This window comes from Vigna unguiculata, chromosome 11 (assembly GCF_004118075.2).
Source record: "Vigna unguiculata cultivar IT97K-499-35 chromosome 11, ASM411807v1, whole genome shotgun sequence".
In the NCBI taxonomy this organism is placed as follows: Eukaryota; Viridiplantae; Streptophyta; class Magnoliopsida; order Fabales; family Fabaceae; genus Vigna; species Vigna unguiculata.
Window position 1 is genome coordinate 30,594,347 of NC_040289.1, and position 16,798 is coordinate 30,611,144.

The window sequence follows — 16,798 nt, forward strand, 5'->3', positions numbered from 1 at the left end:
AATTAAGTATATTTATATAAAAATTGTTCTTACCATCCCCGATAATTCCATATCGTTTAAGAGTTGTAGCTTAAGGCAGTTTTGAATACGTCTTCTTCCTCCCACTCTCTTAGGTACCTTTTAAGAACAAATATGTGACGAAGCTCCAATGATATATTTATATAAAAATTGTTCCTACTACGCCTAATAGTTCCACATCACTTAAGAGTCGAGGCTTAAGGTATTTTTACATACTTGTTTCCTCCTTCCACCATTTGAGGCGCCTTTTAAAGATAAAATTGTGATGAAGTTCCACGTTCCAAAATGAACAATACCTTAGATGCATGGTGATTGACCTTAATGATGTCACTCAGTGGACTTGGGATCAGAACATTGGTACCCACCGTAAGGTCGATAACGAGGTTCTAAGACGAACCATCAGTTCCCTTATGCTCTCCCTTAGGAATGATCTATCATTCACATTAGATTTCGATTGGGGGCTTATGTTCCTACCACATCAAATAGTCTCACATCGTCTAAAAGTCGAGGTCTAAGGCGGTTTAAATACTTTTTCCTCCTTTCACTCCCTAAGGCGCCTTTTAATGACAAATTTGCGATGGAGCTCCACGTTCCAAAACGAACAATACCACATATGCATGACAATTGACCTAAAGGATGTCACTAGATGGACTTGGGATCAAAACATTCGCGTCCACTGTGGGGTCGATAACGAGTTTATCAAACGAACTAGTGGACCCCTTAAGCCCTCCATTGGGGATGATCCATCAATCCCGTTAGACCTTGACTGGGGGCTTATGTTCCTACCACAATCGACAGTCTCACATTGCTTGGAAATCAAGGTCAATGCAGTTTAAATACTCCTTCTTCCTTCCACCCTTTGAGGTGTCTTTTAAAGACAAACCTTGACAAAGTTGTTGGGCTGATGAAAATAATACGTTTTGAAAAGTCCCACATCGCCTATGATTAGCTAGGGAATGGGTGTTTGTGACTGTATAATGAACTATACGTCCATGGTGTTTCTTGCCCCAGTCAAAGACATTTTAAGCTTGTATTTGACTTTTCCTATTTCTTATACTCTTGTAGTATAGTGTTGTGAGGTTGGGTTAAATTCTTGCTTTGGAAAGTGTGGTGTACTTGGGGTCAAAGGGCATGAGAGGGCAATCTATGTGTTATACAAATTTTGACAAAGTGTTATTTTCTGGTTGTCATGAGACAACAATCGTCATTTTTTTCCATATTTGGAGTTTTCACGGTATATTCTTGTGTTCCTTGTTTTTATCTTATTTCTATGTTAATAGGGTGATGCTTAGAGGTAAAGACGGTAATGTTCTTAATTGATGATGCGTTTTTTCCAACAGGAGTTTCACACTCCAAAACAAACAATACCTTGGATGCATGATGATTGACCCTAACAATGTCACTCGACAGACTTGGGATCAGAACATTAGCACCTATCGTGGGGCCGATAACGAGGTTCTACAATGAACCATCAGTCCCTTAAGCTCTCCATTAGGGATGATCTATCATTCCCCTTAGACCTCGAATGGATGTTCCTACCACACTCAATAGTCCCACATAGCTTAAGAGTCGAGGCCTAAGGCTATTTAACTGTCCCTTCCTCCTTCCACCCTTAAAGCGCCTTTTAAAGACAAAACTGTGATAGAGTTTCACACTCCAAAACGAACAATATCTTAGATGCATTATGATTGGTCTTAATGATGACACCCAACCAACTTGCGATCGGAACTTCATCCTTATTAATAATTTTAATTTTGATGAAAAATCGTTGATCTATTTTAAGAAATTTACCAAAAAGGAGCAAATTGTATTAATTTTTCAAAATTCGATATCAAATTGAGACTAAAACAAAATTAGAAAAACAATTTGACATTTTATAACGAAAATAAAGATAAAAAGTACACACTTTTTGATAATTTCTCACTTCTTTATTATAAAATTTTTGTTAAAATTATAATTTATTATTTTTTTAAGAACAACCATACTGTCTTTTTTATTATTTAATTTTATAAAAATATACTTAATTGTGGACATTTTTTCTAGCTGTAATAAACACTAAACAACATACATTAATATTTATGATTTTTGAAAGGCTAACCTCAAACATGTTGAAAACCTTTATTTTTTACTTTTACTTGCATATATACATAAGTGAAGGTTCTTTCTTTTTGGTAAACATTTTTTTTTTAATTTTAAAAATTAATGATTTTTAAATTAAAATAATTATTTTACTATTTTTATTTGTTTTTTGTATTTTTTAAATGATTGTTATTTAAATTTAACTATGTTTTAAATTAAAATAATTATCTTATTATTTTATCCTCATAAGTAATTATTATTTCTTAAATTAAATTAATTACTTGTGATATAAAAAGGAAAATACACGTATGTGTTAAGCTCATATGTTTTACTAATAATCGATAAAATTAATGTAATAAACATATTAATTAATCATGCGAAATATGAATGAAACTAAAACTAAACAATGCTTTATTTATTTTTCATTAATGTTAACAATTTAAGACAAATATAATGTTACCAACTAAACTAGGCATTAATCTTAATATACTAACTAATTGAATCTTAATTAAAAAGGATTATCAATTTTTAAATACCATTTTGTTGTTTTTAATTTCAAAGGACAAGAATATCGTAATCAATCTATTTAAAAAAAATTAAATAAATTATAAACCTCTCTATATCTGAGGGAAAAAGCCTATATAAGCGACCCTTCTCCCATATAATGAATCAAACAATAGACAACCCGGGACATACACAGGGCTCAGTTAACAGAAGATCCCTTTTGTAATCTTATAAATCTAAAATTAGAGAAACGCTGGGAATATATCCTTTACTTTTTATAATTTTTCATAACATTTTTTCTTTTCTACAATTAACTCCACTTTAATCCCTAAAAGACTTGTTAGGGAACAAGAACTTCGGTTCGGACCGGGTCGATATAGATGTAAACGGAGCCTCGTAAAAGTTCTTCATCTTCCCCAATAGTAAAAAACCTAGATTGACACAGCTGGTTCGTCATTCTTCTTGGTCACAAATTTCTCATTCGTTATAGAAACATATCGCCTCCTTTCCAGGTAAGCTCGTAAAGCCCACTCTACTTTCACTCATTGCACGATTTTGCCAAATTCCTTTGTTTGAATACCTGTTTCGTTGTACATGTAGAGTTTTTTTTTTTCTAATGTGTCATCTTATATATTATCTGATGAAACTGAAAATTGTCTGTACTTGATTACTGGTAGCATTTGTATCTTCTTGTTCACCTGAAATCCCCACTTTATTTGATATTCGAGTTTTTGGTAGTATGGTGCTTTAGTACGCCAACTGTTTTTCATTACACAACTGAATCAAAAGAACACATTTTTTAATCCAAACTTGTTTCTTGAGAAATGATATCCTTGTAAAATCACTTTTCAAGGTTTTTTTTATGTGATTATAACCAAATCTAAACTTCTGCTTAACATAAAACCTTTATAAATGTCAATTTTGCTTTACATAATTGACAATCAATATTTGTAAGCATAAACAAATGGACACTGAATTTGTAGGCATTGCATTTTTGAAATGGCTGTGTCACTGTGGAGAAGTCGCGCAGCTTCATCACTAAACTTGTTTGCCAATACTCTTCGTGGATTCTCTTCTGGTACATTCATTTCTCCTTTAATTCTCAGCGATAAGAACATTTGTTTCGTAGTATTTTGTACAAATGGAGCAAGATGGGGAAAATAATGAAAAAGTCTCCGTTGCTTTGGGGTTTCTTTTTGTGACTGCTTCAGTTTAGTTACACATAGCTTTGCACAAATGACTTGATTGCTTTACACCTTATCCTTGTACTAATAAAGCCGTATTCGGTTCAATGCTGTTTAGTGGTTGCTTAAGAAATTTGTTCATGCTCTACTGCAAAATAATGTTGTTTTAGGTTAAGCATACTAATAAAGCCGTATTCGTTTCAATGCAGTTTAATGGTTGCTTAAGAAATCATTTATCTTGTATAAACACTGTCAAGTCAAGTGATAGCCTTGCTCATGCTCTACTGCAAAATACTGTTGTTTTAGGTAGAGCATTAGGTACACTTGTTCGAAGAGTAACCAATGAAAATTCATATGGGTTGCGTTTTAAAATTAAAGAAAACGGAACATGGGCTGGGAAATTTGTACATTTTATTTTTTCTATGGGTTAAATGATATCTTAGACCTGCTAAATCCAAAATTGAAATCATGGCTTCTATGCTGCCTTTGTTGCTTCTTTCTCTATCATTTAGTTACGTGTAATTGTTGTCCTGCCTTTCCACAGAGGTGACAAACACCAGTTCCCAAAGAACACGAGAGAGTATGATGAATCAAATGATGTATTCTGACATAAACTCACGAATTGGAAGTTGCATGCCATTGTCTGCAATGCGAATTGGAACAATCATTCACAACATTGAATTGAACCCAGGGCAAGGTGGCAAGCTTGTCCGAGCTGCAGGAACTAGTGCAAAGATCTTGAAGGAGCCCACATCAGCATACTGTTTAATCCAGATGCCCTCAGGTGTTAAAAAGTTAATTGACTCTCGGTGTAGGGCCACCATTGGTGTTGTGTCTAATCCAAGCCATGGGGATCGCAAGCTTAGGAAGGCCGGACACAGCCGATGGCTTGGTCGAAGACCTGTTGTTCGAGGAGTGGCTATGAATCCCGTAGATCATCCTCATGGGGGAGGAGAGGGTAAAAGCAAGAGTAGTGGAAAATGGGGGAAAGGATCTCGCACTCCTTGGGGCAAGCCAACCAAGAGTGGCTATAAGACTGGACCCCTGAAGCGCAGAAGGTAGTAGTAGTACATACAACATTCACTATGCTTCCGATGCTTCCTCATGAGATGCTTGTAATAATTGTAGAAGTTGTCATTCCTGTTTAGAAAATTCATGGGATTGATTAGATTCAGTCAATGTGTCAATTTTCTGGGTTCAAATTTCACTATTGCTAAAGTAAAAGGTTTTTGCATTTTCTCTGGTCTTTGAATTCAGCTTATTAGATCTCCATTGTTCACACTGAGTTTTTCTTGTCTGCCTATTTTTCATTTATGAATTGGTTTGGATTGATTTTGTTGACTTGCTTAAACGAGACAGTGCTTTTTTGTTTCTTTTATCCTTCTGTTTGGTACTGATGGGAAGAAAATAGGTTGATGCTCTTACTTTCATAATGTTCTTGATGTAGTGAAATAAATAAATTTTAACATAAAGCGGGAAAGGAGGAGGGAAAATGCTATTTAGGGGTGTTATTTATTTGTACGAGTCAGAACAAATTTTAGTGTGGGTTCACAATTATTTTTCTCTCCTAATTTTTTATATGTGAATGATAAAAGGGAATTTCTTTTTATTAAAAGGATGTGTATTCCCTGTAATTTCCTTTCGACAACTTTTCATTTCTATTAAACAAAGTCTAACATGTGTGACACTTCTATCTCCTTACCTTGGTGATGCTTAAAGCGTCCAAAAGACCCACAATTTCATGAACTAAATCAAACATGGTTTCCTTTTCTGGCTCCTGCTGGTTCCTCAGAGAGTCATAACCTCTAAAATCAAAAGTAATAGATAGCCCAATAACCAGCGTTTGCCACAACAATCATCTGGTGCCTCCATGTCTACCAGATCTCTAGGAATCCATTGCCTTGGAGCCTTCACAAACACAAAACTGATTAATATGAAGAAGATGCAAATGACTATTAGACAGTATTCGAAGAGGGCGTTGAAGGAATTAGCTTACCCGTTCCAAACTCAGCCACGTGCAGCTTCAGTCCCTTCCCTTCCCTTCCACCTCATTGTGCTGGATCTTCGCCATCATACAAGGAGGGGCTTACTGCAAGTCAACGGCACTGTCTGAGAAACACAGTGGAACATCAACGGAAAGATGTCTCAGAAATATAGTGAAAGAGTGAGGAAATGGATGAAAGTAAAAGGAACACAACGAAGTGTCGAATATAAGATCACGTGATAGGTTAGTAAACAAAAAGTTGTATAGCAACGACTCTCCATTCATGATTTTACAATCTCGGTAACAGTGTGACATCTAGATGTCCATTTTGTTGTTCATTACAGGGCAGAATTTGACTATTTCAGACGAGTATTTATGATACTATCGTACTATAGATGTGTTTTTTTTCCTTTATTTTTGAATTTTTTTTTTCATATTTTGTCTTTGGTGGTACTTAAAGTTTTGCAAGCTTACTGAAGAGTTTCCAGAGGTTAATAAGTTTAGGTTGGGCCTGAAACTGATAAATGACTCTAAGTTCTTTATTATCTCTTTATACCCTTCTTCATGAACTGGAGGTATCAGATCCAGATATTATAGCGTGCGTTGGATTAAGCAGACTACAAATTACACAAATCTTAATGGAAACATGTTTTTGGCCGTAGAACAGATTCAGATACTTTGTTTGTCAATGAACTCAATGATGAGCTGGTTCACCTTGTCTGGAATTTGTTCATGCACAAAATGGCTTCCCTCCGGAATATATGTGATTTCCAAGTCCAGCGCAGCATTTTTCACTGCCCCACTTCGGATATAGTCCTCCGTACCTGGAAACTTGAAAACATAATCTTTCTCACCCATGATGAGAAGTGCTGGATTTGTAACCTTCACGTCCCTTGAGCCCGTTTCCACATTGAGACTCCTGCATAAAATTGTCCAAATTCAATGTTACTGAAATCTGATGTTTATAAATAACATTTTATGTTTTCAAGTAACTAGGAAAATAAAGATCTTGTATAAAAATAATTGTAGTTGAGAAAGATATCTAGAGTAGCATTACAGTTTCACTTTACAATGAATTACAATTTACACCTTTGCAGTTTTGAAAGAAGGAAGGAAAATGGGAATATGTTGTGTTTACCTGTAAGGAACCTGCAATGTGTATCTGAATCCAGATTTTTCATATAAAGATGCATAGGTTGAAAGGTCTTCCTCAGAGAACCATGGTGGTAGAGGGGTAGACGGGTCAAACAAGTCCATGATTTCTTGATCATCAGCTGCTATTGGAACCTCACTTTTAGAGAAGAGAGTGTAGATGTTCCTTATCACTGATTTCACAGGAAACCGGCCAAAATCCGCTTCTGCTCTCCCAGGCTCCTGTAAATCGAAATTAGTGAGTGACTACTAACTAATATTTAAAATTGGAAGGATTATAAAAATTATGATGCCATATTGAATTCGTACTTGCCACCTATTAAAGTAGTAGCCTTTGGGGAGACGGTGGTTTTGGGTAGCATAGGAACCAGGAGGAATGCCTAAAGTTATTACAGCACCAAATCTTTCTGGGTGCACAGCTGCTGTACGATATGCAACGATTGCCCCAAAATCCTTGCCAACAAGGAAAGCCTGATGATATAAACAATTGTAACGGAGCAAGAAATTAGTTAATCTTTCTTTCAATATCAGGGACATGAAATCATCATAAAAAGGAAGGAGGTGCTGTTTCACTCCAAACAAACCAATATGGTGAGGAGGGTAGTTTGATTCTAAATAATAGAAATACTATTAGGTAAAAAAAAAAAAACTAGTTAACCTTTTCAACTAAGTGAGGTTCTCTTCTTTTTTCCTATCCTCGGTCACCAGCCTTAAACCAGTTAATTTTGTGAAAACAGAGTATAATATTGTAAAAGGGTTTCAATAATCTGAGTGCAAAATCTCAGCAACATTTTCTTCTTTTACACGTAAAATCCTTGTGATTTCTTCTCCGGAATGTAGCAGATCTGTTGTTATAGGTTGTGGAGAATGTTGCTGCAGTTTTGGAGTGCTTCATCCCTAAGTTGCTATCACTTCGGTGATTCCTTCTCTTAAAGACCATGGATTAAGGAGACTAGGAGCTTGTGACTGTGTGGAACAAGCCTCTCCTCCTTATACATAGATCACTTTCTTCTCCTCCAAAACACACACCTTCGCACATTCTCATATCTTTTTCTCACTTCTCCTCACCTTTTATAATCTTGGGTACCTTGTTCTTTAGAGTTTGTTACTAATTCTGAGTTCCTCGGTGTTACCTGAGAAGTTCTTATTGTATACTAGAAAACTTGCACAACATATATAAATTCTTAAGGGTAGTAATCACCCACGCCTTAGGAAACCCATCTTGTCTGTGTTCTTGTCACCTTTCTTACAACAATCTTGAGGACTTATAGTTGTTGGCATGGACATCAACAACAACTCTATATCGGAGAAGCCAAACAACATTTCGGAAACATAGAATGTCTTTGAGAAAGCACTCCTAGAAATTTTGAAAATTTAAGTTTTCATTGGTCAAAACTTTCAATGCTAGTAGGAACGTGTGTCTACTTTACTAGACATGTATAGGGTTGATTTCACTCTTACCACTTCCAAACTCGACTCTGGACACCTGTAAAACACATTGATGATTAGGCTCATACAAATAAGGTATATCGTCACACTTTTCTTAGCACATTATCTAACGATTTGTTCAATGAGTATTGCTTTGATAATCTTTGAGGAGAAGCACTTCTTATGACATGTTTTTTAATAAAATGAGATACCATATAAGAAAACTAGTAAAATACCCAATGAGTTGTTGAAAGCTTATCAACGTAACCTTAAATACCCAAGAGTGTGGAGGTGTCTAGCTAAAATGTTACCTCATCCTAGGAAAAGAAAAATAGGTTCTAAAGTTTTTGATTGTATGTTTTTAGGCTATACAAAACACAATGTTGCCTATAGTTTTCATTTTCTTAGAAGTGATGTAATCGAACATAATACTATAGTAGAAAAAAAAATGTGGAGTTCTTTGAACATGTTATTCCTTTAAAGGTTAGTGAGACATTTGAATAGATATTAATGGTGATGCCATGTGTGAGGATTTGAGGAAAAGTAAAAGACAGAGAAAGGAAACTTTCTTTGGAGATGATTGTTACACTTATCTAGTTGAAAATGATGCAACTATCTTTTATAAGCTACTAGTGTTCTTGATGCAAAACATTTGGATAAGGCCATTAAGATTGAAATTGACTCAATAAAAAAAGTAATACATGATTCTAGTAGATTTTCCTAAAGGAGAAAATTCAATGGTTGTAAGTAGATCTTTAAGAGAAAGTATCATCCTGATGGATCTATTAAAAAATATAAGACAAGATTATTAGCAAAAGATTTTACTCAAAAACCTAACATATATTACTTCGATACTTTTATCCCAATGACTAGAATTTCCTCTATTGAATGTTACTAGCTTTAACATCTATCCATAAATTAGTTATTCATCAAATGGATGTTAAGATGGCCTTTTCGAATAGTAAACTAGAGTAGAAAATTTATATGACTCAACCTTAAGGATATGTAGTTCATGGTCAGAAAAACAAAGTATGCAGACTTTTAAAATCTATATATAGACTGAAATAGATACTAAAACAATAGCATGAAAAACTTGATAGTGTTTTACTTTGTGATGATTTTTCAACTAATAATGTTAATAATTGTGAGTACACTAAATTTGAAAATGGTAAATATGCTATTATATGTTTATATGTGGATGACATGCTATGTACATGCAATGATATAGTTTCTATAACAAAGTTCGTTTTGGGATCTAAGTTTAAAATAAAAGACATGGGTGAAGAAAATGTGATTTTAGGAGTTAAAGTCATAAGGAAGAGAGATAATATATCACTATCCTAAGAACAATATACTAAGAAACTTAGGAAGTTTGACTATCAAGACTTCAAACTAGCAAGATCAACAATGGAATCAAAGTTTATTGTTTTTGAAATGACTCGAAGTGAAGCCTAGTGGTTGAAAAACATTTTAACAAACATTATAGTAGGAATGAAACCAATCTTATCTATATCAATACATTGTGATTGTCATAACTAAAAATAAAAACTTACGATGGAAAGAATAAATATGTATGATTAAGACATAATTTGATAAAGCATATATTAAAGCGTGGAACAATTTCCATTGATTATGTTAAGGAAGGACAAAATCTAATAGATCCTCTTATGACACCCTTAGAAAAAAACATGAATTTAGAGACATCACGAGAAATGAGACTCAGACCACTTACAAATAAATAAGTTATGGAATCCAAACTTTGTGATCGAAGATCTGTCGATAAGGTTCATATACTTAAAATCAAGTCACATATTAGTTTTTCTGGCACTAAAATTTATTTTAAATAAAATTTGTTCATTCCTACGATGTGCGAAAGTTCTAGATAGTACAACACTGGTGGAAGAAACAAACCATCTCCTAGTTTTTGTGTGCGCTATTATTGTACTTCCTTATCTATTTTGTGGCTGCTTATTGAAGATTACAACTCTGATATAGAAATTCTAGCTATGCATTACATAATGGTTTACTTTATACGCACAAACTGACAAATATTCTTAAAACATGTGTGATACATTTATCTTGGAATCCAGATTCCTATCGAATGTTTTGATCCTAGTAAAAATACATTATGTTAATACTTTAAAAATCTTTTAATATTTTAACACTTCAAAATCACCATCAAAACAGATCAAAACAGATAAACCATAAGCAGTGGAATCCAAATTCTTGATCTCCTTACCTTGGTTATGTTTAAGGCATCCAAAAGACCCACTATTTCATCAATTAGGTCATACATGGTTTCCTTTTCTGGCTCAGCTGGTTGCTCAGAGAGCCCATACCCTCTGAAATCAAAAGCAATAGCCCTATAGCCAGCGTTTGCCACAGCAATCATCTGGTGCCTCCATGTGTACCAGATCTCTGGGAATCCATGTAAGAATAGCACTGCCTTGGACCCTTCACATACACAAAAATTATTAACATGAAGAAGATGCAAATGAGAATTAGATAGTATTCGAAGAGGGTTTTGAAGGAATTAGCGTACCAGTTCCAACCTCTGCCACATGCAGCTTCAGTCCCTTCACTTCCACCTCACTGTGCTGAATCTTCTCCATCGTACAAGGAGGGGTTTACTGCAAGTCAACAACACTGTATAAGAATAACACTGGAACATCAAAGAGAAGAGTGTCCGAGAAATATCAATGTCAAATCATAGTTGTTCGCGGAATCTTTTAGTTTTCTACTGTTTAAAATAATTATGTTCTATACTAAAATAGCGAAGCATCTTAAAGAAGCAAAATGGTGTCACAGAAGTCATTTCGCTAGGAAGAACTGGGTGAACTCCTAGCCAATTGTAACATTTGCTGCACTCAGGCCAATCGTATGTGTTCTATATTAATATTATGATACTTCTATCATAAATTTTAAGTATGTAATTAATATTTTATTTAACATTTACTTACTTTTTAAGTTGACATTAATGTCCTTTACAATTATTTTCCACGGGCTTGGACAACTTCTATTATGTTAGTCTCAATAACAGCGTGATACCTCTCCATGCATATTGTCTTTATTGGGTAACTTAATTTCGGACTTTGTGAATATTTAGCAGTATGCTATGATCGTGGATGGCAGTTTATTGGTAAGATTGGATTGGGGTCGGGTTTAACCTGTTTGATTCAGCATAATTTATATTTTATATTTTAAAATCCATTTTGACTGGTTACTATGTCGGTTAATTACGAATTCGATTTTATTCGGTGAGTTTATCCGGTTAAATCATGACTGGATTTAAAAAAAGAAAAAATAGAATAAAAATTTTCAGAAAACAGTCGGAACAATACATGAAACATCTAGAAAAAAAGCAAAATATTAAACTTAATAAACCAAAATTGCAAAAACAGCAAGAAAGAAATACATGTATGAGTTTCTTCATTGATTTTTTTTCAATCTAACACAATTTATTTTATGTTCAGAATTCGGTTTTCGTGCAACCGAATTCTGCACTTCTATTTATATTTCTTTTTTTATTTCAGTCAGAATTCAGTTCCAAAGATTCTGTACTATTTTTTTTAAATAATAGAAAGATAAAGTTTTCTTAAAATAAATATAATTAATTTTTAAATTAAAATAATTAAATAAATTATTTTAAAAAATAGAATTATTAATGTATAATTAGGTATTAGAAATAAAAAATAATTTTATTTATTTTTGAATTTGTTGATTTTAAAATTGATATAATTATTTTTTTAAAAAAAATAGATAAGAGTAAAAAACATTTTAAAAAAAATAGAATTAGTAATGTGTTATTAGTTATTTGAGGTGTTATTTGAAAAAATAGTAAAATAAAGAATAATGTTTTGTGTTTATGAATTTGTAAATTAAAAAAATGAATTTGTATTGTGTAGTAAGTGATTTTATGTGTAATTTCAAAATATAAAATTGAATTTAATTTTAAATTTTGTTTGTGAAGTATGAATTTTTTTTAATATGTCTTAACAAAAATTGAAATTATAGGCTTCTTTTAATTTTGGATAATTGTTAAAAATTTTATATTATAAAAATTGTAAATTTGTCAAAATTAATTTAGAATTTGAAGGAAATAATTAAAATAATTTAAAACGATTTCATTATTGTATATGAAATTAATTTTTTATATGTTTTTGGTTTATGTAAAATAAGTAAGAATAAAAGATAATAAGAAAAGATGTGTCATTGAATTGAATGAATTTTATATTTATTGAAGACAATTCAAAGTAGGGTTTGATGCAGATCATGAAAGTGTAGGGTTATTAGGACAATGATTTCTTGTGTGTCCTTCAGTTCTACAATAGAAACACTTTCTTGATTGTCTTCCTCCCTAATGTCCATCTCAGTCCTAATTCTACTTGATTTAGAACGACCCCTCTCAGTCCTTTTTGTGGCAGGATGAGGCCAAACCAGTGGCCCTTGGTATGGTGGCCAATATTCTTCATGTCTTAACTCGCCAAATAAATTGTCATATACTTTGATGATTACATCCAGCCTGTAATGTGGACTTATGTACATGCTGAAGTCGTGATGTGCATGCTTGCAAGCTGCAATAAACATGTGAACATGGTAGATGTAGTTTTTAAAACTTTCCACAATCGCACCACCTTTCATCTAACCTGACTACAAATTTTCCTGCCGGACTAACCTCTCTAGGATTCACCATCTCCTCCACTCTAAATCTTTGGTATTTCTATCAAATTCAACGACGTGGTGCGTGTTGGACTTAGAGTCCGCATCTTGTAGGAAGTTCGTCGCATATTCAGAATACACATGATCAACATTGAGCATTGCAGTTATTTGTCTACCTCTTTTGGTAAAGTATGTGTTGCACCTAGTGTACGTGGCCAATACTATGGATGAAATTGGCAAATTCCTTGTCTTCTTCAGGACAAAATTTATTGCTTCAGGTAGATTTGTTGTTACATGACCCCACCTTCTTCCTTGATCATATGCAAGACACCATTGTTCCCTTGGAATTTGGTCAACCGAAGTTGCTGCTTCTGGGTTGTCTTCTCTAATGATGTTGTAGTAGTAGTTACAGCGTGGCTCCGTCAATGCGTACGCTACAAATATAATTTTAAGAACAATTTATGATTTAATATTGGGTGTGAATAATTAACAGCCAAAAAAATGAAAAAGACATATTTACATGTAATAACTTACCCATGTTGACGAGGTCCTTTTTCAGAGTTGTATTCTTGAATCTTTTTGTAAAATTTTGTGCAGTGTGTCGAATACAAAACACTTGCACGCAGTTTCCTTGAGTCCAGCCACTACTGGGTCTGTTGAATGCTGCACTGATTGAATTGTGGCGGTCTAACATTAAGCATAAATTTTGTTGAGGCGTGTCGTGTGTCCTTAGGTTTTTAAGGAAAAAAAATCAAGTTTCAGCAATTTCACCCTCTACTATAGCAAATGCAATGGGGAAAATGTTATTTCTCCCATCTTGTGCAACAGCTACTAGAAGGGTGCCCCTATACCTTCCGTAAAGGAAGGTCCCATCGACTTGGACTATTGGTTTGCAAAATGAGAAGCCATCAATGTATGGTTTGAATGTCCAGAACACCCTTCGAAAGTGTTGTTGGTTTTGTAGGACGTCGTCCCCATTTGTAATTAGACTGGTTTTCAACTTGTATACAAATCCAGGCAAATAAGTTTGCATGGTTTGTAGTAGGCACAACAATCGGTTGTATGACTGTTCCCAGTTTCCGTACACATCTTCAATTGCTTGTTGTTTCGCCAACCATGCCTTTCTGTAGGTTGTGTTATATCCTATAGAGGTCTGGATGGAAGAAATTATTGTTGCAATTGGTGTGGATGGGTCTGACTTCACCATCCCTATTTTACAACTAAGCACCTATTGTCTTTGCACATTAATCCCTTGTCAAATTCACATTAATGACCCTTTATTAGTACTGAGCACCTATTCTGAACCTAATTTATGTAAAATTAAATAAAATATGTTGGTATTCACAAATATTTCGTTGTTTGGGCCATAGTTCTGAAAAGGTCTTTGCATTGTGTAGTCACCATCATGCATGCTTTAGTCAACCTCATGCAGGCTTTAGTCACCATCATGCAAGCTTTAGTCACCAACATCGGCAGGCTTTAGTCACCATCATGTTGTGCAGTAAACGTGTAAGGAATGTGATTTATTTGTGTAATCCAACGGCTAACTTTTTCTTTGGCAAGTGTTGAGTCGTCTATAAGTGTTGAATGTTGTTGTTTTCAATTCAAGCTATCGTCACCAAATTTGCAAAGTTAATCAAGATGTTGCTATGGAAACAACAACAACATAGGGCTACATACATTTCTGCTCGGGTATGTTAATTGAATTTTTAATTTACAGATGTAATTATTAAAAATAATCACATCTTTTATTTTTTTGGTTTAGGACACGGAAGGGAACATTGTGTCATCTTACTGTCACTCAATGTCTGAACCTCATCCAAGTATTGTGCCTGTAATACAAGAAGCAGAGTTTGGCTGTGTGGCTAAATTGCGACATCTAAAGGTTGACCATGGTTTAGTCACTGCCTTGGTTGAAAGATGGAGGCCTGAAACACACATATTTCATTTTTCAATTGGAGAATGCACCATAACCTTGGAAGATGTGTCACTTCAATTGGCTCTTTGTGTTGACGGACCCCCTATCATTGGTCAAACTATGTTGATTGGGAGGAGATGTGTGATACCTTATTAGGTTTAAGACCAATAAAGGGGGAATCCATTGTCGGTTTTATGATAAAACTGAAATGATTAAGGGATAATTTGTTGCCTATAGATGAAAATTCTAGTATTGAGGTCATTCATGCACATGCTAGGGCCTATATATTAGGAATGATAGGCGGTGTTTTAATGCCCGATAAAACTGGGAATAAAGTACATTTAATGTACTTGAACTACTTGAGTAATCTTCGAAGAACCAGTAGATATAGTTGGGGTTCAGTGTAACATCCTGGTAAGATATTACTTAAAAAAAATAAACAAAATAACAATTTATATAAATAATACCTCATTTATTATCAATTCATTTCCCCAGAAACATGGGAAATTTCAAAAATTTAAAGATTAATAATATACTATAATTACTCAAAATATCCAAAAATTCACCTTTAAAATTTAGAAATCCAAAGCCATAAAAACTGAAATTAAATTACAGGAAATTAAATAAATGTCTTTATAAACAAATCTCTTGTACTCTGCTCCCACTTTCCTCTCCTAGGCATCTCCTGGCCCATCTGAAACATCATCTGCTCACGGATAACAAGTTACCCGATTATTGCCACACACAAACAGATAGGGTGAGCTATGCACATATGTAAAAATAAATATGAAAGTACTCTCACCCGACAATTCATAATAATTGATTTATTTAGAATAAAATTTCCCTTTTTTTTCCCACTCATAACCATTATGAGTCCATGCATGCACTCTAACTCTTGCGATTTCATGTGCTTCCATGACCCTCCTTGCTCGTGGTCCAACTTACGAGCCTATCCCGCTCGTAGTCTTGCTTCACGGACTCTCACGCCCGTCATACCAGCTCAAACAGCACACACAAGCATAGAATTCACAGCATTCTCGCTTAAGCCAAGGGTCTTCACCCAAGCTAGTCCATCGGCCTCGCTTAAGCTAAACCACCTGGCCTGAGCGAGTATGAAACAGTGGCTTCACCACGTCATCACAACTTCCCCTAACATGGGATCCTTGCACAAAAATGGTAGCCTTTGAGGGTTGGTTTTTTTTCAGCCCCACTTGGCTGCCCCTGCTAGGTTTTCGCTGCCCTTTCACATTCAACCCAAAGCTGCTTTTAATATAAGGGTTAATTCATGTCTATCAAAGTTTGAACCCGTGACCATACCAATGCCAATTCATTACACAATCATTCAACCAACTCATATTTAGTGACAATTATCAAAATTCTATGATTATACTATCACTCAGTAGGCACAAATATATTATCAAAAAAATAATAATAACCCAAACAACACATAAATGGCATACATAAGACTTGAACCCAAGTCCTCTCACACAATCCAAGTACTCTCACCAGTTGAGCTAGTACTTTTCCATGTCATACCACTTAACATTTAATGACATCAAGGTTCCCACCACCTGCATTACTTAATTAATTACTTATTTAATTAATTAATTTTCAGGGGTCTTACATTCAGCGTGTTTGGTTGTCTTGTACAAGGAGATGTGCAGAGCAACCGATGCACCTACAAGGACTATGGGTGGATGTGCTTCGTTGTTACAATCATGGGCATGGTTTCACATGCCTTTTCTTGCACCCATTTCAAGAGTTCCACCAACATTCTCGCTAGTTTGCCAATGGAGCAGTGGTCAAGTACTGAACTACAGAAATGTCCCCCTCTAATGATGTTGTAGTCGGATACCGAACAAGGATAGATCA

General features: G+C 34.5%; 2 protein-coding genes across 7 annotated transcripts; one reads left to right on the forward strand and one right to left on the reverse strand.

Annotated features, from left to right (window-relative positions):
- The first annotated feature begins 2,787 nt into the window (after nt 1–2,787).
- On the forward strand, nt 2,788–5,123 carry LOC114170463 (60S ribosomal protein L2, mitochondrial-like). 2 transcript variants are annotated; one of them, XM_028055947.1, is made up of 3 exons: nt 2,790–3,113; nt 3,585–3,679; nt 4,330–5,123. In XM_028055947.1, exons 2-3 carry the CDS (start codon nt 3,601–3,603, stop codon nt 4,845–4,847), a joined length of 597 nt encoding a protein of 198 aa, XP_027911748.1. In that variant the 5' UTR covers nt 2,790–3,113; nt 3,585–3,600; the 3' UTR covers nt 4,848–5,123. The 2 variants fall into 2 exon arrangements, with proteins under 2 accessions (XP_027911749.1, XP_027911748.1); XM_028055948.1 differs by lacking the exon at nt 3,585–3,679 and having other exon boundaries at nt 2,788–3,113.
- LOC114170462 (epoxide hydrolase A-like) lies at nt 4,207–11,174 on the reverse strand. 5 transcript variants are annotated; one of them, XM_028055946.1, is made up of 8 exons: nt 10,892–11,144; nt 10,589–10,803; nt 7,231–7,392; nt 6,908–7,143; nt 6,484–6,688; nt 5,782–5,874; nt 5,488–5,693; nt 4,207–4,925 (listed from the first exon to the last, which is right to left on the reverse strand). In XM_028055946.1, the coding sequence occupies exons 1-6, from the start codon at nt 10,959–10,961 to the stop codon at nt 5,872–5,874; spliced, it is 891 nt and encodes a 296-aa protein (XP_027911747.1). In that variant the 5' UTR covers nt 10,962–11,144; the 3' UTR covers nt 4,207–4,925; nt 5,488–5,693; nt 5,782–5,871. The 5 variants fall into 5 exon arrangements, with proteins under 5 accessions (XP_027911747.1, XP_027911746.1, XP_027911744.1 ...); XM_028055945.1 differs by having other exon boundaries at nt 5,782–5,894; XM_028055943.1 differs by lacking the exons at nt 4,207–4,925; nt 5,488–5,693; nt 5,782–5,874 and adding an exon at nt 11,156–11,174 and having other exon boundaries at nt 6,288–6,688; nt 10,892–10,979.
- Nucleotides 11,175–16,798: the final 5,624 nt, after the last annotated feature.

Excerpts from the sequence above, each read along its gene's own strand:
- LOC114170463 (XM_028055947.1), top strand. The coding sequence starts at position 3,601 with ATGGCTGTGTCACTGTGGAGAAGTCGCGCAGCTTCATCACTAAACTTG. Across the intron at positions 3,680-4,329 it reads TCTTCGTGGATTCTCTTCTG|AGGTGACAAACACCAGTTCC; the intron begins GTACATTCATTT and ends GCCTTTCCACAG.
- LOC114170462 (XM_028055943.1), bottom strand. The coding sequence starts at position 10,961 with ATGGAGAAGATTCAGCACAGTGAGGTGGAAGTGAAGGGACTGAAGCTG. Across the intron at positions 7,393-10,588 it reads ATGCCTTAAACATAACCAAG|GCTTTCCTTGTTGGCAAGGA; the intron begins GTAAGGAGATCA and ends TTATATCATCAG. Across the intron at positions 7,144-7,230 it reads ACTACTTTAATAGGTGGCAA|GAGCCTGGGAGAGCAGAAGC; the intron begins GTACGAATTCAA and ends TTCGATTTACAG.